Genomic DNA, 21,764 nt, shown 5'->3' with positions numbered 1-21,764 from the left:
ATGCTGACAGGATATTTCCACTTGTGGATAATCTAGAACTAGGGGATTCCATTTAAAACTTAGGGGGTTCCCATTTACAATGGAGATGCGGGTTTTCTCAGAGGCTCATTAATCATTGGAATTATCTTCCCAGAGAGCAATGGAGCCTGGGTCATTGGAGATATTCAAGGCTGAGTTAAACAAGGGGAGGCGGGGGGCAGGGCAGACAGGAAAATGGGTTTGAAGCCCCAATCAGATCAGCATGATCTTATTGAATTGAGGGGTTGAATAGCCTACTCCTGTTCCTAATTCTTGTGTTCTTGAGTTTGGTGTTCCTGTGTTCAAAGGTTCCAGTTTAATTTTTGAAGCCCCATCCGAGACCTCCATCAAAGCACAATTTGTGGAGAATTCAAACTGGATCAAATTGATCCTACGGTATGGTTAGTTTTGCGAACAGAGTCAGGTTTTTTTTTGCACCATGCTTCTAAAGCTATTGCAGATCGCAGAAGCTGGAGTTACACTGAGCATAATTTGCATTTCAAATTCTGTGGTCCTACATGCTAATTACACCACTAACAGAGAAATTGCCCCAGAAGGCAGTGCAATTGAATGGAAACTCCAGGCCACAGTGTGGCGACTGGGGGATTTTCACAGTAACTTCATTGCAGTATTAATGTAAGCCTACTTGTGACACTAATAAAGATTATTACAAATATTATTTAAACATGAATATGGAGGTTAGGTTGGAAATGTGCACAAGATCTTGACGAGAAGTTTATGTTTAAAGTTCGAGCGCGTGCCCCACCCAAGCGTGTAAACTGTGGGAGAAATGGAACACTGGGCGCAATTCTCCCATCGGGAGACTAAGTCCCGACGCCGGAGTGAAAACCGGAGTGTTTCACTCCGGCGTCGGAGGCCGTTCCCAGTCCCCTATTCTCCCGCCCCCGGGGGGCGAGGAGCGGTGCCACGTCATTTACGCGCGCCGGGCCATGGCGCCACGTAAAAGTGGCGCTGCGTAAATGACATGACCGGTGCCGCGTAAATGACGTCACCCGCGCATGCGGGGCTGCCATCCTCCCCACGGCCGCCCCACAAGAAGATGGCAGATCGATCTTGCGGGGCAGCGGAGGAAAGGTGGTCCTCCTTCAGAGAGGCCGACCCACCGATCGGTGGGCACCGATCGTGGGCCAGACCCCTTTTGACCCCTCCCTCCCCCCCGGTGCAGGAACCCCCCTCGCCCCCCCACAGGCCCCCCCTCCCCCAGCGTTCCCGCGCTGTTCCTGCCGGCAACGACCAGGCATGGATGGCGCCGGCGGGAACCTGTCGTGTTGGGCAGGCCGCTCGGCCCATCCGGCCAGAGAATCGCCGCTCGCCCATTACCAACAGCAAGCAACAGCGATTCTCCCAACGGCCAGCCGTGATTCGCGCCATGCCGGTTTGGGGGGAGGGGGGGGGGGGAGAATCGCGTGCGGGCATCGGCACGACGTGGTGGGACTCGCGCGGCACCTGGGTGATTCTCCCACCCGGCGTGGGGGGCGGGGGGAGAATTCCGCCCACTGAATCCGGTGTGCATCCCGACTTCATCGCACCCTTGCACAATATTTTGGCCAGTAGGCGCATGCGGGCGTGTTGGAAACCGCCTGCTGTCAATCAAGAAGCCGATTTAAATTAATGGACAGCAATTGACTGGGATTTAACATTGCCTGTCTGCCTTTACGGTTGGCTTGGCAGGAGGGCCAATTGGCAAGGCAGTCTATACGTTAATGCCACAACCTTGATTCAGGGCCAGATGAACTGTCAGGGCTGAAATAAAATTGACAAATGTGTATGGGGACTGAGGCCTGAGTATGATTGTGCTGCCCAGACACAGAGCATGTTTCACATTGGATGGCCATTAATTGGCCAGCTAGCATAAAATTGACTGTGTGGCTGGGCACGTGTTTTAAACCCCCTTTTGTGCCTGTTGAGTCCGTGCACCCAGTGGGCTAAAGATTCGGGTCCTTGAATATTTTCCACTCTGGCGCCCAGTCTTCCTATGCACTGGTTCCACAGGATGGCATTTAATTTGTTTCTGGTGCTTGCTAATCAAAAGTAGAAAATAAAAGAAAAATAGTGACACGACAATGATGTCACCTTATCTGTTAGAAATGATTGACAAACTGTGTTTGATATCTGAAGAAATTCATAAGCATCCTCCTTCAAATTGTTAGCATATTTATTCACTGCAACCTTGCCTGAAAGAACACAAACATCAGGCTGATCCTCATTTAGTAACTGCATTTGTTTGACAAATGATATGTGATGAAGTGTGATTTTTTTTTCCGACTATTGGGAGTTCATTCCAACCTTTGAATTTTGATAAATAGAATTGTGCCTTGTGGTGCTGGCTCGTGTACATTGCAGTTAAAGTGACTGATGGAAATTGATGATATCCTTATCAACCTCAGCAAAACATAGCTGAACAGGCAGTGCAATGGGAATTGCTTAAAGAACTGTTCTCTTCAGGGACTTGCATGGATGGATTAAGTGCCATGTTTGAGAAGCTGTAGTTTATAAAGTCATGTGCATCATTAAAAATAACTTTGTATTTTGTTCTTTAAAAATAAATAACGTGGCTTTCGAGTCCCAGTTGCTTCAAAGTTGCTGACTGTGTCAGCAATAGAATATGTTTCATAAATTGACATTATAAAACAATGATGTTTTAATGGAAGAACTCAGAGGAAGGGATGAGTGGAATCAGACTATTAGGGGGCGAGACGGGAAGGGGACTGCCCGTAAAATCGAGACGGGGCTGAACAAGCAGATAGGTTGAGAGATGGCGAAGGGCATGCATTTAAAGAGAAACGTGTTGGAGCAGGCTATTGGAGAGAGATTGGATGGAGAAAGTTGTTAGGTGGAAAGATGAGTGGGAGCAGACTAATCGTAATTACTATGAATGTTACACACAGCACATGTCATTTCTCAAGTTATTCATATATTGTATTCCAAAATGTTATTTTCTTTAAAAAAAACGTATCTAATTTGCATTTGAATGAATCAGAATGGCCCGAGATCCTGCACCAGATTTGTATCTTCCTACAATCTCCCGAATCTATTCCATAGATTATCCACTTTCTCACTAAAATATCGTTTTAAACAGATTATTTTGAACAGATTATTTTGAATTCACTCCTGTTCAAATGCAGGCCATTTCCTTCTATTCAACTATTCCAGAGAAATAGCTTATTGTAATCAATATAATCCAGTCCCTTTAGAATTCCAAATTCAGCAATTATATCGCCTCTCAACCATTGCTTTTACAGTGAGAACATGCTCAATTTACATACTCGCTCTTTCTGATATAATTCCTTCAATTCCTCAATGTATCTGGTTGTTGTTTTTGGTATCCTTTCAATTTCTACAAGTAGTGACCAGTGCACATTATTGGAAATGTAATTGATTTGTAAAGTTGCAGGATTACCTCACTATTTTGAATCAATATTGGACCTTTTCTACAATCCCAATATCTGACTTGCTTTGACACTGCCACTGAGCATATTACCACAGTTCCAACTTGTTGTAGATCGGGAACCCCGTGATCCCTTTCATTTTCCATGCACGCTATTTTCTTTACTTTTAAGTATTTGTCCCTTCCTGGGTTTCTGGTCTCCGTGTGAAGACGTTTGCTATAGCTACTTTAAATGTCATTTATTTCCTGTCTGCCCAGTTCCCAGGTGTACTAGCTCGAATCCACCAACAGCTTATCCGGTCCAACTCTGGACTATCCGGCTTTTACTAGCCTTATTATCATATGCTTTTTTAGCCACTGTGCTTGTGATTTGTAGCATCAGATCATCCAAATGATAATCTACAAAGGAGACCCTAAAACAGGTGGAGACTCCACTGGTATCATCTGCCAGACTGATGATGTGATTCCTGTACAACTATGTCCCGGGTTTGATCAATCAAATAATTGCATAGGAAAATCAAGAGAGCTGAACATAGTTCCAGCCAAGAAGAGAACTAGTAAATAAGCTCCAAGAGGAATGAGTTATTTTTGATCTGTATCCAAAATGGTCACACCATTAATATTAATTTTATAAACATTCATGGTGAACTGGCAAATAACATATTCATATATAGTAAGTAGAAAGTTCTGAAAGACTTTGATTGCTGTTGAAATTTGGAAGCTGACTTTAAATGATAGTCTTGAATTTAAATGTTTAACTTTATTTTTGATCCAATTCTCTTCCAGTACCTAGTGGTGCACTAAGGCAGACTTTTATCTGTTTCCATGGCTAGGAATTCCCAGGACAAGTTGCTAGTCTGTTGCCAGGGGCTTATAGCTTGAGGGGCGCCACTCCTCACCAAGCGTGGCTGACAAGGAGTCTCTCCCACTCTTACCAGCAGTCATTGACATGTTTGAAAGGATTTGCAGATTGACACATTCAACCTGTTTGGCTATGTTATAAATGCACCTTCCTTGGCCATCAAGTCCTGGGGTGAGACTCAAACCCAGAGCTTCTGACTCAGAGGTCGGGATGCTACCACTGCGCCACAAGACTGTCTCTTTATTTTTGGTACTGCAATGTATTCGCCAAAGATTTGTGGTAAATACAGGAATATGCAAATTAGTTATCCCTTAAGTTTTCAATATTTCCTGCTACTTCCATAACTAATCCACAACTAAACTGCTTGATAATAGTCATGAAGAATTCTTCATATACATCTTATATAGATTTATATATTTGTGCTATGTGGGGAACAAATGTATTGTATTATCGGTCTGCAGTAGGCAAGAATACAATTATTGATTTCCAAGAAACCAATTTAAAAAACAACACTCATTTTGTGTGTCACAGGGGAGACCTGTTTTAATGTTTCATTCCAAAATCACTGGAGAGAAATGTTTCCTCTCTCCAAACCTCAGTGCACCCATCTCTTGAAGCAACACAACATCTAAGTTGTGCTCTGAGCAATATACCACAGAACACCTGATAACATTACAAATAAAGAAAATTGCTCCATATTTTCTGTGCTTCGGTCTAATCTGAATGAAAAACTAAACTGAGTGATTAGTGACATTCAAGGCAAAACGTGAATTTGAATATTTGCCAACACCAAGAAATAAAAGGCAGGGTATAATATTAAAAATACAAATCTCCATTTCTACTGTATAATAATGGGATTGGGCTCACATCGGAATGGCATTTTCACACAGGTGCACAAAATCTATTTTGCCAGGAATTGGAAATTCTCAGGATAATTCCTGTTCGACCCCTGATGTCCAACTGAAAATAGTCCTGAGGGAAAATGAGCAAAATGCTACAAGATCTTCACTGACATCTTTCCTCTTTCTATGGCTGTCCAGGTAACTGAAACCCGAACTGGACCGCTTGGATGCAGTAACTATGACAACCTAGACTCTGTCAGTTCCGTTCTGGTACAAAGTCCTGAGAACAAAATTCACTTACAAGGTCAGTACAGGTGCGATTGCTTAAATTTCTCCTATTATTCCTGTAGCTGTTGATGTCCATTTTGCTTTACTTTTCTTATTCTCTCAAGTCTAGGTGCAATGGTGAAACCTTTTGTTCTATTAGTCATGTGCCAAACTGTACATCATGTTCTTCCTACAACATCAACAAAAGTGGTTGGGGTTCCCATGAATATTCTAGTAATTTGCACACTGCATTAAATACTAAAACTTCGAGGTTACTGCAGTCCTCTGCATATCATTGTAGCACAATTATAGCAGACTCTTATGCCCTTAATAGCCGCTCCATGTATTATGTCCCTTGTCATCAGGATTGTGTGCTGAAATGTCTTGTACCACTCAGCATTGGCATGATCAGGATGTAAGAACACAGGAAATGTGAGGAGGAGGAGTCCCTATGGCCCCTCAAATCCTCCCCGCTGTTCAGTATTTTGGAACATTTTCAGAGATTGAGTATTGAGCTGGCTTTTACGTGGGAAACTTCTCTTAATTATGGCTCAGCTAACACAAAGACTCGCAGATAGCGGGCCAGTTTCTCCGATTTTGAGGCTATGTCTGGAGGACAGTGGCGTTTTATGTGGGAAAAATTGGCGCCGCCCCAGCACCAATCCTCCGCCCGGCTAGCAGCCGTGTCACATGGCCTCCACGAAATAAACAGCTGGAGAATTTCCGGGTCCGTGGTGGCGCATGCGCACGGTGACAACCTGCAGCAGTCGCGCCGTAAAACGTGGCGCCATCCGTGCACGGACCCGACCTGCCAGATAGTGCTCCCCTGGACACGCCCTGCCCCCCCCAACCCCCCAGCCCCCGCGGAAGCCCCCCCCCCAACTTGGCCAGCAGCACGACTCCCGCCCGACAGTGGCGGCGCTGGACACAGTCCGCAGCCACCACGCCGGCTTCCTGACCACTGAGATCACATGTTAACCGCGCGGTCGGTAACTCAGCCCATCGGGGCAGAGCATCGGGGGGAGGCCCTTCAGGTGACGTCCTGAAGCCGTCCCAACGCGTGCGGCGTGAGGGGGCGGAGCATGCGCAACCTGTGTAAAACAGGCGCCGCTCCCGATTTGGTTGTAAAAATGGATTCTCCGGCCGATCGCTGATTATGAAATCGGCGTTGGGAAACGGAGAATCCTGCCCAGCAATTCTGGTTAAGATGGTTTAACTTTCCAAGCTTGGTCAACCTACGATGGAGAGTGATTTGGATAGGTGCCAAAACCAACTCTGCTTTACATTGCTTTTGGTTCAACAATTGTACAATATCCTAAAATCAGTAGCCCTGCTTCAGCTGGTTTTGGTCCAACCCTTGTAGCTACAGATTATACCTTGACCAATGAATTTTACTTTAGGCAGCATGGTTACTGCGTGATCAGCTTCTGGGGTATTCATCTCTTGCCCACTGGCCATCTTTTGTTTTTCAAGACCCCCTCGTCCTTCCCTCTCTGGCACTCCCATCGCCTCTTAGCATAGTGTGGTTCCTAACTGTACCATTGCCTGTCTGTGTACGGGATATCTAGGGTTGCTGATAAGAGCTGCTTCCTCTGGATGTGTTCTCCTGACCACATTATTTCTGTATGATTCTGTCTTTCTCAGGAATGTGGTCAAGTTAGCTAGCTTAAATCCCACTATACATTGCGACTACTACTATTAGCAAGAGTTTAAATGCTTGTTACTGTTATGTTCTAAGAGTACATGTCTAATGGTTAATAGTGATTACTGGATACATTTTCTGTGGTTAGTTTCAGTCCTCTATAAACTAACTTATGTAGAGCTATTGAAGTGTTATCCTAACTATCTAGTTTTAAGGGGGCTCATCTCAGGACTTCCTTTTCAAATATAGTCATGGCTGATCTCCATTTTCTTACCCTATCTACATAGCCTTTGATTCCCTGAGTCCCCAAAACTCTCATTCATGAATGTGCGCAACAATCAATATTCACAGCCCTCTGGGATCGAGCATACCAAAGATTCACAACCCTTTGAGTGGAGAAACTACTCTTCATTTCAGTTTACATGGCCGACCCCTTCTCCTGAGACCCGCAAAAATATATTCTCCAGCCAAGAAAAACAGCATCAGCCTGTTTAAATTCATTCAGAATTTTGTATGTTTCAATGAGATCACCTTCCATCCCTCTGAATTCTGCAAGACATCAGCCTATTCTATTCGATCTCACCTCAAAGGACAACCTCTTATCTGAGGAAGCAGTCTAGTGAATGTTTGTTGCACCCACTCTGAGACAAATATATTGCTGCTTCGGAAAGAAGACCAAATATGTGCACATACTCAGGTGTGATCTTACCAAGGTCTGTATAACTGCAGCAAAACTTTCTTACTTTTAGATAACTTTTATACTCCAGTTTTCTGATAATCGTAGCAATGCCACTACAGTTGCTAAAGCCTCCTTATATTATTTCTCGCAGGGTCACTTTGGCTGGTTTAGTTTTCTGGTGTGATCTTCCTATCTGTGCCAGTATGATTTCTGTACTTTCCCAATATACCCATTGCTGATCCATGTCTGTCAGGAGCACTTGTTGGAGATAGTTTAATTTAATATTTGGATGCAATGGTAGAAAGGCTGGAGATCAAAAATGAATTCAGATTTCTTATGAATAAGGAATTGCACAAACAGTAAAAGGGAACAGGCTAAAGCTGGAGAACTCCTGAACTCACAACATCGTGATAGGCTTAATCGAAAGAAGGTTGCTGAATGAGTGTCGCCTTTCGCCTCAGTAAAATGTTCATGACTCTTTACATAAACTCTCTTGAGTTATTTGCTTCCAAATTTAATCCAACCACAGATGAACCTCATTGTACAAAATATACTTTATTCCAAGGCATTTTTCTTATACTACAAGCCAGTGTATTTTAGTCCACATCGGTTCTTGCTTAACATCAGATGCACCCACCTGGATTGTATTGAATTGAACTGCTCAGCATCCAATTTCATTGTTCATGGATTGAAAGAACATGGGCGAAATTCTCCCCCAACGGCGGGATGTCCGCCGACTGGCGCCAAAGACGGCGCCAATCAGACGGGCATCGCACTGGCCCAAAGGTGCGGAATGCTCCGCATCTTTGGCGGCCTAGCCCCAACATTGAGGGGCTAGGCCGACGCCGGAGGGATTTCCGCCCCGCCAGCTGGCGGAAATGGTGTTTGTTGCCCCGCCAGCTGGCGCGGAAATGCGGCACATGCGCGGGAGCGTCAGCGGCCGCTGTCAGTTTCCCGGCGCATGCGCGGGAGCGTCAGCGGCCGCTGTCAGTTTCCCGCGCATGCGCAGTGGGGAGAGTCTCTTCCGCCTCTGCCATGGTGGAGGCCGTGGCGGAGGCGGAAGGGAAAGAGTGCCCCCACGGCACAGGCCCGCCCGCGGATCGGTGGGCCCCGATCGCGGGCCAGGCCACCGTGGGGGCACCCCCCGGGGTCAGATCGCCCCGCGCCCCCCCCCCCTCCGGAGCCCGCCCACGCCGCCTGGTCCCGCCTGTAAATACCAGGTTTGATTTACGCCGGCGGGACAGGCAATTTCTGGGCGGGACTTCGGCCCATCCGGTCCGGAGAATCCAGCGGGGGGTCCCACCAACCGGCGTGGCCCGATTCCCGCCCCCGCCCAATCTCCGGTACCGGAGACTTCGGCGGGGGCGGGGGCGGGATTCACGGCGGCCAACGGCCATTCTCCGACCCGGCAAGGGGTCGGAGAATGACGCCCCATGTTTGGGAAGAAAATAAAGAACTTGTATTTATATAACACCTTCCACGACCTCAGGACCTCAAGGGTCGCTTTACAATTACGTACTTTTGAAGTGTAGTGACTGTTGTAATATTGGGAAACATGCCGATCAGTTGTTATCGGCAAAGCCCCATAACCCAGCAATGACCTGATGATTATAATTTCACTACTGCCTGGCATTTGGACAATGGGTGAATTCTCCTGCTGTTCCTTGAATAGTGCCGTGGAATCTGTAGATCCACCTGAGAAAACATCTACGGCCTGAGGTAACATCTCAGCCCGAAGAAGGTGGTAAATATTTCTAATTGGGTTGAATTTCGACAGCAGGACAAGAAATAAATCCAAGCCTTTGTGAAAAAGGGAAAGCGCATCACAAGATCAAAAGACAATCTGTCAAGATAAAGAATAACCTTACAAGTGTAGGAAAATGTAACAGAAAATGTTGAAAATAAAATTTCTTGGTTGGCACTGCATCAACCGACACCCACCCCCATTCCTACCCACCTCTGTAGAATAGAAATGTTGTACCGCAAAAACTCAATTTCACCCCCTCCAATATCAGAATCTCTAAATCTACCATTTTAATGATTACATTTGTCTCTACTTTCCTTTTCCATAATACATCTGATGTTGGATGTAGCTTCACTACAATTCATGACTGGTTCATGACCTAGTGCCCTCATTATAATGTGATTTATGAGACCATTCATTCAGCTTTTGTAGATAAACAATCTTAGTTGTACAATGTGATCCCAAAACATTATGAGGAATCCTGAAAACTAATGCAATAAAAAGGAATTCAACATTCAGTTGCATTGAAGCTGTGGCCTTGGTCACAGGTGTTTATTATTAAGGGCCATCTTTCAGGGTCATTTTAGTGTTTGAATAGAAACCATCTTTTAACTGATTCTTCCTAAAACCTCTTGTCCACTAATCATAACCTTCTTCAGCCAATCCTGTCCAATCACTGAACCCATGTCTTTCTCTTATTCTTTTATCTCCCCTCATGCGATCTTCAAGCTGAACTTGTGCATAATTGCCTCCTCCTGCTATCTTTATCCCATCCTCATTAAACCGCTAACCACCTAACTTCCTTTCCTAGTTCCTACGTTGGTCCCTTCTCCTCAATACTCATCTTCTCCCTTCCAAAACCATTGACACATCTCCTTAACAAAGTCCTCTATCCATCAGTCTTTGCAAACTGCCAGCTCATCTGCAACCTCCCAGTCCTCACCAAAGTCTTTGATGTATTGACAACTCCCAAATCAGTGCCAGTTTTCCCCCAACTCCATATTTATATCTCTCATCATCAAAGTCCCATCCCCGCTGCAGTGCCAAAGTGCTTGAGTGAAAGTTTTTTTTTAAATGTAAGTACCCAATTCTTTGTTTTTCAATTAAGGCTCAGTTTAGCATGGCCAATCCACCTAGCCTGCACATCTTTGAGCTGTGTGGGTGAGACCCACGCAAACACGGGGAGAATGTGCAAACTACAAGCAGACAGTGACCCTGGGATGGGATTGAACCCCGGTCCTTAGCACCGTGAGGCAGCAGTGCTAACCACTGCGCCAGCATGCCACCCTTGTGCTCGAGTGAAAGTTAAATGAAATCTATTCTGACTCTCATCACTGTGCATTATCCATGCTCATCATTCTTGAACTTACTTCAACCTTTGACATGGTCGATGACACCATCGCCATCCAATAGTTCTGCTTTATTATTTTGTTACTCACTTCCCACTATCAACATCCTGGGCTTACCATTAACCAGAAACTGAACAGGACTAACCATGGAAACACTGTGGCTACAAGAGCAAGTCCGAGGCCAGGAATCCTGTGGTGAATACCTCCCCTCCTGTCTCCCCAAAGCCTGTCCACCATCTATAAGATACAGATCAGGAGTGTGATGGAATAATCCTCACTTTCCTGGACTAGTGCAGCTCCAACAACACTCCAGAAGGTCATCACCATTTAGGACAAAGCTGCCCGCTTGATTGGCACCCCTTCCACAAACATTCACTCGCTTCACCACCGACAAACAGTGGCAGCAGTGTATACCACCGACAAGGTGCACTGCAAGAAACCATCAAAACGCCTTAGGCTGCACTTTCCAAATACATATCCAGAAGGGACAAGGGCAGCAGACACATAGAAACACTACCACCTGGAAGCTCCCCTCCCAGCCACTCACAATTCAGACTTGGAAATATATCGTTGTTTCTTCACTGTCGCTGGGTCAAATTCCCTAAACTCCCTTCCTAACACCACATAGACTGCGTCAGTTCAAGAAGGCAGTTCCCCATCACCTTATTTAGGGCAAATAGGGGTGGGCAATAAATGCTGACCTAGCCAGCGAAGCCCACATCCTATAAATACATTTTAAAAAACTTTTACAAATTCAATCATTGCAAACACATCTCCAGCAATGGCTTCTCTTCCTTCCTTACATGAGTACCTCTACAGGCTACCAAAATCAGTACTTGAGGCCATCTCTTTACCTTTTCCCGTAGACCTGGAGTCAGCCTCCATATGTACACAGATGACACCCAGCTCTATGTCTTCACTGCCTCTCTAAGTCTCCCACAACTGCCTCTGTGTTGTCAGAATGCTTGTCTGCGATCCAATCTTGGATGAGCTGCAATCTCCTTCAGTTAAACATTGGGAAAACTGAACCCAGCATCTTCGACTGCAAAGCATATACTAGTATAATTGATGTCATGTCTCTCCAACGCCATTGTCCCAGGCAGAACTGTTTGCAATCCTGGTGCCCTTTCTGAAACCGAGCTGATGTTCTGACCCCATATTGGCTCCATCAAAAGGCCACATTGTGTACATTGTGTTGCCCTATTATGTATTTTATTTTATTCCCTTTTCTTTTCATGTACTTAATGATCTGTTCAGCTGCTCACAGAAAAATACTTTTCACTGTACCTTGGTACACGTAACAATAAACAAAATCCAAATCCAAATCTCAGCTCGGCCTCTACCTGTCTGTTATTGAAACCCTCATTCATACATGCCTCACCTCCAGACTACTCCAATGCTCTCCTGGCCGGTCTCCCATACTATTCACTCCAAAAGGTTCAGCTCATTCAAATTTCTGCTACCCATTTCCTATTACACACCAAGGACCCCCCCCCCCCCCCCCCCGGTCCTTGCTTTGTTACCTTAGCTGCTGGAGCCCCGGTATCTCCAGGAACATTGTAGATTTTGTGGCAATTTGAGGATTGCTGAACTTTGGCCTTATGCAGGCAAGGATAATGGAAATCTGAGCTCTCTCGTCCCAAAAAAGCTGTTCGTGTCAGAAAACTCTCAAAATGAGATTGATAAACTTTTGATGGGAAAGATATTGGGCGAGATCATCCGGCTGTTCACAACAGCGGGATCTTCTCGCCCCGCTGTCGGTGCACCCGTGCTGTGGGTTTCCCGGTGGCCTCGAGTGTATTCAATAGGAAATCTCACTGACAGCGATGGGACCAGGAGATCCTGCTGCTGGACAATGGCGGGTTGCCCCCCCGCAGCTGAGAAACATGCTATCGGGAGGCCAGAGAATCTCGCCCTTTATCTGTTATGGAGCCAATATGAATAAATGTAACTAAGCTACACTTCAGCCATTATCTAAGTGACTGGCAATACATAGAAATAATATTGACTCTACCTCATCTTTATCGGTGCATATGGTTGATTTATGATTGGTAGGAGATTGGTGATACCAAGCTCTGCGGTTAGAACCATTTCCTGCAGGAAATCTTGACCTGTCCAAATTCTCCAAATTAATTGGGATGTCAGATAAAAGAGGTGTAGATGATGGAAGTTCCATTCAAGGTTTAATTGTAATAAAACCTCCCGCAGATTTGGCTCTGCTATCTTTTCTATTCTACCAGGAAGTCTTGCTTTTGACGGGAAACAAAAGCCCAAAATTTAAAATCATGCCCAAAGGTCAACCTTCTCTTGAAATTGTGGCCGGAATTCTCCTGTCGTTGGGATTCTCTTTTCTCATTGGCAGTGCACCCCCGTCCATGGGATTCTAGGCAGCATGGGGTGGCTTCAATGGGAAACCCTATGGACAAGAATCAGGAAGATAGAATCCACCGCCAACGAACGGCACGCCACTGAGAAACACACAGCTGGGGGACCGAAGAATCCAGCCTGTTTCATGATGACTTAACAGCAACTTCTGGATTCCTTTGTTTGATAACAATCACAACATTGAGGTGTGAGGCCCTCAGGTGAAAACATCAGTCTATTAAATATATTTTTGCTGACTTGATTGCTCATAGGCTCAAAACTTTCTACTTTTGCCAGTAGATTGCATCCACTGCAGATATTTCTTTGAAAAAACCTCATTCTTGGGTTTTCACCTCCTCTCTTGATTGTGTTAACCCTTCCTCGGAGATGGTTCCATACAGTAAGGCCACCTTCCGAGAATGCCTGTTCTTCATACGTGGATACTGTAAATACTGGTGGGTGTTCTGAAGCTGCTGGATCTCTCAAGTTGAGAATCCCCAACATGATTGGTGTAGGACCGGTTTAAAATTGACAATGCTCCGGGGGAGTCTAACATATTTTTGATTGGCGTTTTCAGGTAGTGTTGGGATTGAATGGAGGAATATTCACACTGGCTGCCCAGAGTATGAATTAAGAAGGAAAGCAGCCAATATGCTCAAGCGAAGAGGCCTGCTGAAACTTAACGGTTACTGTTTTCCACACAGCCTCTGACTTTTCTTGACAAGCTGTGCAGTCCAGCTGGCTGATTTGTTGGACAGGTCACACTCCTTCATTTTCTTTCATAGCCTCAGATGGGCAGCCTTATTCACTCTGGCATCCAATAGTTGACCATGTGAAGCATTTCAAAAGATTCAGGAGGGAGAGGAGCTTCTGTGGTCCATGAACTGAGGAAGTAAAAGATTGGAAAATGACTTGGGAGCTGCAGACAATGGGCAACAGTTTCTGTCTGTTCACGCTGGCGGGATCTTCCGGTCCCACTAATGGCGTACTCCCAGTGCAGGTTTCCTGGCGGGATGTGGTGGATTCAGTGGGAAACCCCATTGACGGCAGCAGAACTAGAAGATCCCGCTGCCGGCCAATGGCAGGCCGCCTCCCGCCGCCAAGAAACACATCGCGGGGAGGCCAGAGAATCTCACCCAATAGTTCCGCTTTAATTGTATTAGCTTGTCTCACTGATAGGTCGCTTGCCTTTGAATCAAATAGTTGTGGGTTCAAGACCCTCTCCAACATAATCTAGGCTAACACCTCAGTGGGGTGCCCCATTGTCAGAGCTGCCATTTAAAAAAATTAGATGTTTAATTGGGGTGTACATGTCTGCTCTAGAGGTTGTAAAATATGCCATGGCAGTATTTGTAAGGAAACAGGGAGTTCGGCTGACATTGTGGCCAATGATTCTTCACACGTGTCCTTCAGTCAGAGAAAGTAAGTAATAGTTATCCACTGGATTTGTTGATAGTAGCTCTTCAATATAAACAGCTAAAATAGGGCAGGCAAAAGTCTTGCCTAAAAAAATCGAAAAGGAGGCTTCAAAAGAATTTTAAACAATTGAGTGTATTATTAGATATATAAGTACTGTCCCCTGTGAGTCAGTGTTTTATATAATCCAGTGTACAGCGTTATGCCTTGTAACAGTGTGTCACATGAAATGAAGTACAGTGCTATATTCTATAAGTATGAGATGTAACAGACACACAGAGGTGTATGTACAATATTGTGAAGGAGTTCAACTGTCATTGAAATCAAACACATTGGGGATGTTAACTGATTACAAAGTGGCACCTGATAATCTGACACAGGCAGTTGGGCGGTTCCCTGTCCTGTCATTCCATAAATCACAGCCACCTCTATTTTTACAGCAGCAATTCAATTGAGCATGAACATATATTGATATCTTACATTTTAACTCCCATATTTTTAAAGGAGAATATTCATCACAAACTGGAGAGTGTGAAGGAGGTTTTGCCATCTTCCAGTTGAGTGATACAGACTGATGTCTGATTGATGAAGGCTGGTTTCCATGTCGTCTGCAAGGTTGAAGTCACACCATGCAGTAACAGTAACTGGCACTTGAATTTGTCTGTGTGATGTTGCTTTCCTCAGTTATTTTAACCCATTTCAGTGAACTGCAACAAGTTGTTAAAATAGTGGGCAGAAGTATGCTGCAGAAATCAGTCCATTGCTTGCATCATTCAGCATCATTTCAATCGCTTAACATTGGGGCCATAGCCAAAGGAGAGTTTCTGTTTATAAGGCTTTAATGTCAACAACAACTTACATTTATATCGCACATTAATAAACGGCCTCAGGGTCACTGGTAGGAGCGTAATAAAGCAAATTTCTGCACCAAGCTGCATAAGGTGATATTAGGGTTGTTGATTAAAAACATGATCAAAAAAGTAGTACTTAGGGCAGCATGGTGGCGCAGTGGGTTAGCCCTGCTGCCTCACAGCGCCGAGGTCCCAGATTCAATCCAGGCTCTGGGTCACTGTCCGTGTGGAATTTGCACATTCTCCCCGTGTTTGCGTGGCTTTCGCCCCCACAATCCAAAGATGTGCAAGGGTAGGTGGATTGAACACGCTAAATTGCCCCTTAATTGGAAAAAAATTAATTGGGTACACTAAATTTTTGTAAAAAGTAGGACTTAAGGAACAGCTTAAAGGCAGAAAGTGAGAGAGTGTTGTAGGGAGGGAATTCCAGCGGCTTAGGCAGCTAAAGACATAGGCCGGGACTTCTGTTGCATGTCTGCCCTGCCACACTGCGAGCAAGGACGGAGAATTTGGTGCGCAATTTACAGGTGGCAGGATTCTCTACCCCCGTAGCTTCATAGAATTTACAGTGCAGAAGGAGGCCATTTGGCCCATCATGTCTGCACGGCCCTTGGAAACAGCACCCTACTTTAGCCCACGCCTCCACCCTATCCCCATAACCCAGCAACCCCACCTAAACCTTTTGGACACTGAGGGCAATTTATCATGGCCAATCCGCCTAACCTGCACAGCTTTGGACTGTGGGAGGAAACCGGAGCACCCGGAGGAAACCCACGCAGGCACGGGAAGAAAGTGCAAACTCCACACAGACAGTGACCCAAGCCAGCAATTGAACCTGGGACCCTGGAGCTGTGACGCAACTGTGCTAACCACTGTGCTTCCGTGCACCCCCAAATGAGATTTCCCATGAGAGCCACCCCACACCCCTGCAAAACCCGCAGGTGAGGGCACACTGCCGGCAGGACCAGAGAATCCCACCGCCGGCGAATGGCCGGAGCCAGAACCACCAGTAGTGGAGTGATTACATTTGGGATGTTCAGGAGGCCAGTTTTAGATGATAACTTGGATCATAGGGCTGGATGTGATTGCAGAGATAGGGAGGAGTGAGGCCAAAGAGGGATTTGAAAACAGAAATGAAAATGAAATGAAAATCGCTTATTGTCACAAGTAGGCTTCAAATGAAGTCACTGTGAAAAGCCCCTAGTCGCCACATTCCGGCGCCTGGTACGGGAATTGAACCGTGCTGCTGGCCTGCCTGGGTCTGCTTTCAAAGCCAGCGATTTAGCCCTGTGCTAAAACCAGAAGGTGCTTTGCAGGGAGGCAAGTGGGTTGGTAAGCACAGAGGCGATAGTTGAATAGGACTTTTGTGTGGAAGAGGACAGGGTTGGCAGAGTTTTGGATGACCTCACATTTAGAGAGGGTACAACATGAAGACTGGCCTGGAATGTGTTGGAATGGTCAAATCTAGAGGTAACAAATGCATGAGTGAAGGTTCAGGCAGAAGGGGTGCTGAGGCAAGGGTGATGTTCGATACTGTTTCATTGGTTTCAGTGGTGCAAATAAGCAATCTGAGTTTTTGCTGTTTGGAAATTCATCTTGGGATCAGATATGACACCAAGGTTGTAAATACGTTGGGTTAGTCTCAGCCAGTTGCTAAGGAGAGGGATAGAGTTGGTTGCCAGGAAATGAGTTTGTCATGTGGACTGAAGAAAATGACTTTGGTCTTCCTTTTATGGGAGAGAGAAAGTTTTGGAGGGTCTTTTGAATGGGAAGTTGGAGAAAATCAGAGGGACTGCAGCCCAGACTTTCTTTGTAATGGGCTCAGACATACAGAAGTGCCTCTCTGGACTCTGCAAAGACAAATTACCTGACAGAACTTCCATTGGGTTTCCATTAGATTCTATTCAGTGGAGCGTCCCCCTGTACACAGTCAACAGATGAGGTAAAGAGGATGGAATATGAGAATAGAATGGCAGTCAACATAAAAGGGGACTCAACATTCTTCTACCAGCATGAAAATGATAGCTGGGGTTGTAAGAGGTAGACTGTATCCTATTGGGGGACAAAGAAGGTGATGTATGGTTAGGTCAGGCCAGAATACGCAATGAGTCCTTTGCATCGACATTTACTGAGGAAGAGGAATCTGATAAAATATCAGTAAAAACAGATGGTAAAAGCAGTGGAAAGGGTGAACATTGAGAGGGAGGAAGTACAGCAAAGGCTGGCTATACTGAGAGTAGGTGAAGCACCTGGTCAGGATGGCTTGCATCCCAGATTAAATCACAGAATCAGAGAGTTATGGCGAAGAAGGAGGCCATTTGGTCCATTGTGTCTGCACCAGCTCTCCAAATGAGCATCAGGGGCGCAATTCTCCGATCCCCCACCGGGTCGGAGAATTGCCGGGGGCTGGCGTGAATCCCGTCCCTGCTGTGTCCCGAATTCTCCGCCACCAGAGATTCGGCGGGGGCAGGAATCGTGCCGCCCCGGCCGGCAGGGGTGGGAATCGCGCCGCGCCAGTCGGCGGGCCCACCCCCGGCGATTCTCCGGCCTGCGATGGGCCGAAGTCCCGCCGCTCTCAACCCTCTCCCTCCGGCGTGGATTAAACTACCTTTTGAACGGCGGGATAAGGCGGCGCAGGTGGGCTCCGGGGTCCTGGGGGGGGGCGGGCGTGGGGCGATCTGGCCCAGGGGGGTGCCCCCACGGTGGCCTGGCATGCGATCGGGGCCCACCGATCCGCGGGCGGGCCTGTGCCGTGATGGCACTCTTTTTCTTCCTCCTTCTCCATGGTCTTCACTATGACGGAGGCAGAAGAGACCCCCTCCCCTGCGCATGCACGGGGATGATGTCAGCAGCCGCTGACGCTCCCGCGCATGCGTCGCCCGGCGAAGACCTTTCGGTGCTGGCTGGCGTGGTGCCAAAGACCTTTCCCGCCAGCTGGTGGAGCGGAAATCACTCCGACGCGGGCCTAGACCCTCAAGGTGAGGGCTTGGCCCATAAAGGTGCGGAGACCTCCAGAGTGGTTCCCGCCATTCCATTACGCCGGAACCCCCCGCCCATATCCCAGAACATTATTGTTCCTATTCAAGTAATTATCTAATGCTCTCTTGAATGCTTCCATTGCACCTGCGTCAACCACACTTCTAGGCCGTGCATTCTAGGCCCGAACCACTTGAATGGAAAAATATTTTCTCACATCATGTTTGTTTCTTTTGTCACTTCCGGTGACGGCGGGCAGGAGGCAGCCACACATTGGAGGGCTCCCGTTCGGGAACGGTATTTTCGGCTTTAACGCCTGGTCCCAGGGGCAACAGAGGCAGCAAAAGCAGGCAGAAGGCACGGTGAAGGGAAATGTCGAAAATAAGTGAAAAAACGGCCGTGAACAAAGCGGCTGAAAGTCCGTCAGGGAGAGGAAAGGTCACCGTGGGGATGGCAAGATAAGTGAAGGCTTGGGCACCAGGGGAGGCCGCATTGCCCACGGCTGAAGAAATGACTAAGGTGATGGCCGTGGAACTCGAAAGGCAGTTCATATGGAGGCGACGAGGAAGGAGATGGGGTATTGAAAGTGCTGGTGGAGGAGGCGGATGCCCTGGTGAGGCGGCGGCAGTGGCGGAGGTGCGGGAGCACGGTGGGGCGCTGAAGGAAGTGGAACAGACATTATTGCAGCTTACCGGGGATCAACTTACCTCGATGGGGAAGGAGATGCGGAAGGTGTTACAGATCAACAATGGTCTGTGAGCCAAAATGGATGACTTGGAAAACAGATCCAGGCGACAGAATCTGAGGATTGTGGGTCTGCCCGAAGGAGTGGAAGGCCCGAGGCCGACTGAGTATTTTGCCACGATGTTGGCGAAGCTACTGGGGGAGGGGGATGATCCCTCCCGATATGAACTGGATCGGGCTCATCGGTCGTGGAGGCCTGTACCAAAGGAGAGTGAGCCGCCAAGAGTAGTGACTCTGTGTTTTCGTAGGTACAGTGTGAAGGAGAAGGTCCTGTGCTGGGCAAAGCAGAAGCAGGTGGTGCAGTGGGCTGGAGCTGGTATACGCATGTATCAGGACTTTATGGTGGAGGTGGCGAGGAGGCGGGCTGCCTTCAGCCGGGTGAAGAAGGCACTGTACATCAGTAATGTGCAGTGCGGCGTAGTATACCCAGCTAAGTTGAGGGTGACCTACAAATCCAAGGACTTTTATTTTGGGACGGCGAAAGCAGCGGAGGTGTTTGCGAAGGCAGAAGGACTGTGGCCGAATTGAGAAATGGTCATGTAATGATGTAGCCTCATGTAACTGTATTTTTTCACTGCGTGCTGCTGTAAGTGCTAAATGAGCCAAAGTTGTATATATTTGGACAAGGGAAGAGATGGGACTTTCACTTGCAATGATGGGTCTTTGGGGCTTGGGTGTGTATGTGGGGTTTGTGGGCTAAAGGGGACTTCTTGGTTTTCCTGGGACCGGGCAAGGGGGAAAGAGACCCGGGCGGGGGCCTCCACGGTGGCCGGTTTAAGCCGGCCAGTGAACGGGAGTGAGGTGGGGGGAGGGGCTGCGGCCATCGGAGCCTGGCAGAACAGATTCCGATGAAGCTAGCCGGGGTGGAAAGTTGGGGGGAAGGAACAGGGGTTGGGGGGAGGAGTTTTATAAGAGGAAGTAGAGGGGAGGAGTCGGGGAGGGGGGTTACAATTCATGGGTGTCATTTACGGTACTCTTTTGGGGATTGGATGGCATTGAATGTTAGGGGGGGGGGACTCTATGGGTCAATGGTGACCATAGGTGATTCCTGATTCCTTTTTCTTTTTTTTTCCTGTGTTTTTCCCACCATGGGAGGGTTTATTTTATTTGATGCTTATATTGTCAGGTGGGGCATTGCTTGGGGTGGTGGGAGGATGGGATAGCTGTTGTTGATAAGGGGATCGACTTTGTATTTGTTCCCGTTTACTGCTTGTTGGTGGGGTGTAAATTCTGAAGAAAATGTGAAAATGGAGAATAAAAATATTTTACAAAAAGAAAAATGTTTGTTTCTTTTGTAAATCACTTTAAATCTGTGCTCTCTCGTTCTTACTCCTGTTACCAGTGGGAACAGTTTCACTCCATCTACTCTGTCCTGCCCCCTCATGATTTTTGAAAATCTCTATCAAATTGTTATGGACCAGGGTTTCGAGAACCCCAAAATGTATCATGGAATTCATCTGACCCACAACTTTTAATAGATTGTGGTATGGGGAGCACACGGCCCACTGTTCAGGTGTGGTACAGCAGAGATCGAAAAGTAATTTTTAAAGCAAACCAATGTTTATTCTATGAACTCAAGTTAACCTTTTTAAAACATACAGTGAACATCTTAGCAACCATCAATTCAAATACAATCCCCAAAGAATACAACACTAAGTAATCCTTAAGCTTTCCTTTTAACATCCATAAGACAGTTAAAAAAACAAACTTTTAACAGAAGCACATCAGGTTTAAATTCACTACTGAGGACAGCTATCACTCTGAATTCACCAAATGATCAAGAGATAGTCTTTACATGGCAGAGAGAACAACATTACACCTTCTGTGGCTGACTGCAGCTCCAACACTGAAACCAAACCAAAAAACACCGACACACCCAAGCTTTTCTCAAAGTGAAACTAAAAAGCAGAGCCACGCTCTGACATCACTGCAGTAACATGAGCAGACAAACATTTCTTAAAGTGACATTACCATGACAAAATCTCCTCTTAGCCTTCTTCTCTCCAAAGAGAACAGTCCCAACCTCTCCAATCGATCCTCATAACTGAAATTTCAGTGGAAGCTGTGTGTACCATCGACAAGATGCACTCCAGTACTTATCAAGGTTCCTTAAACAACACCTTCCAAACTCATGACCACTACCATTCTTGTAAACCTCTCCGGCACTCTCCCCAATGCCTTCACATCCATCTTGTTGTGTGGTGCCCGGAATGTACACAATATTCCAGCAGATGTCTAACGAGTGTAATGTATAAGTTTAGCATAACCTTCTTGTTCTTAAACTCAAGGCACCTATTAAATAAAGCCTGGAATGCTATATGCTTTATTAACTGCTCGCTCTACCTGTCCTGCCACAGTTGATGATCTATGCACATATGCAACCAGGTCCCTCTGCTCCTGCACCCCTTTAAGAATGTTTCCCCTTATTTTATATTATCTCTCCATGTTCTTCCGAACAAAAGACAACCCTTCACTCTTCTCCGCATTGACTCTCATCTGCCATCAATCTTCCCACTCGTCCAACTTGTCGATATATTTTCTACTCTGTCCTCTTCACAGGTTATAAGTTTTGAGTCACCTGCAAATTTTGATGTTTTCCTC

General features: G+C 46.5%; 1 protein-coding gene across 9 annotated transcripts in view; it reads left to right on the top strand.

Moving 5' to 3' along the window:
- Window positions 1-21,764, top strand: part of LOC140426617 (BMP/retinoic acid-inducible neural-specific protein 3-like) — a 264,377-nt gene that overhangs the window by 159,650 nt on the left and 82,963 nt on the right. For all 9 annotated transcript variants that reach the window (XM_072511613.1, XM_072511614.1, XM_072511615.1 and 6 more), the window contains exon 5: window positions 5,330-5,435. In XM_072511613.1, coding sequence (XP_072367714.1) covers window positions 5,330-5,435 — 106 coding nt within the window. The remainder of the gene's footprint in view (window positions 1-5,329; window positions 5,436-21,764) is intronic.

This window comes from Scyliorhinus torazame, chromosome 7 (genome assembly GCF_047496885.1).
Source record: "Scyliorhinus torazame isolate Kashiwa2021f chromosome 7, sScyTor2.1, whole genome shotgun sequence".
NCBI classification, from domain to species: Eukaryota; Metazoa; Chordata; class Chondrichthyes; order Carcharhiniformes; family Scyliorhinidae; genus Scyliorhinus; species Scyliorhinus torazame.
Note: the sequence above shows the minus strand (reverse complement) of the source record. Positions and strands in the feature narration are given on the sequence as shown.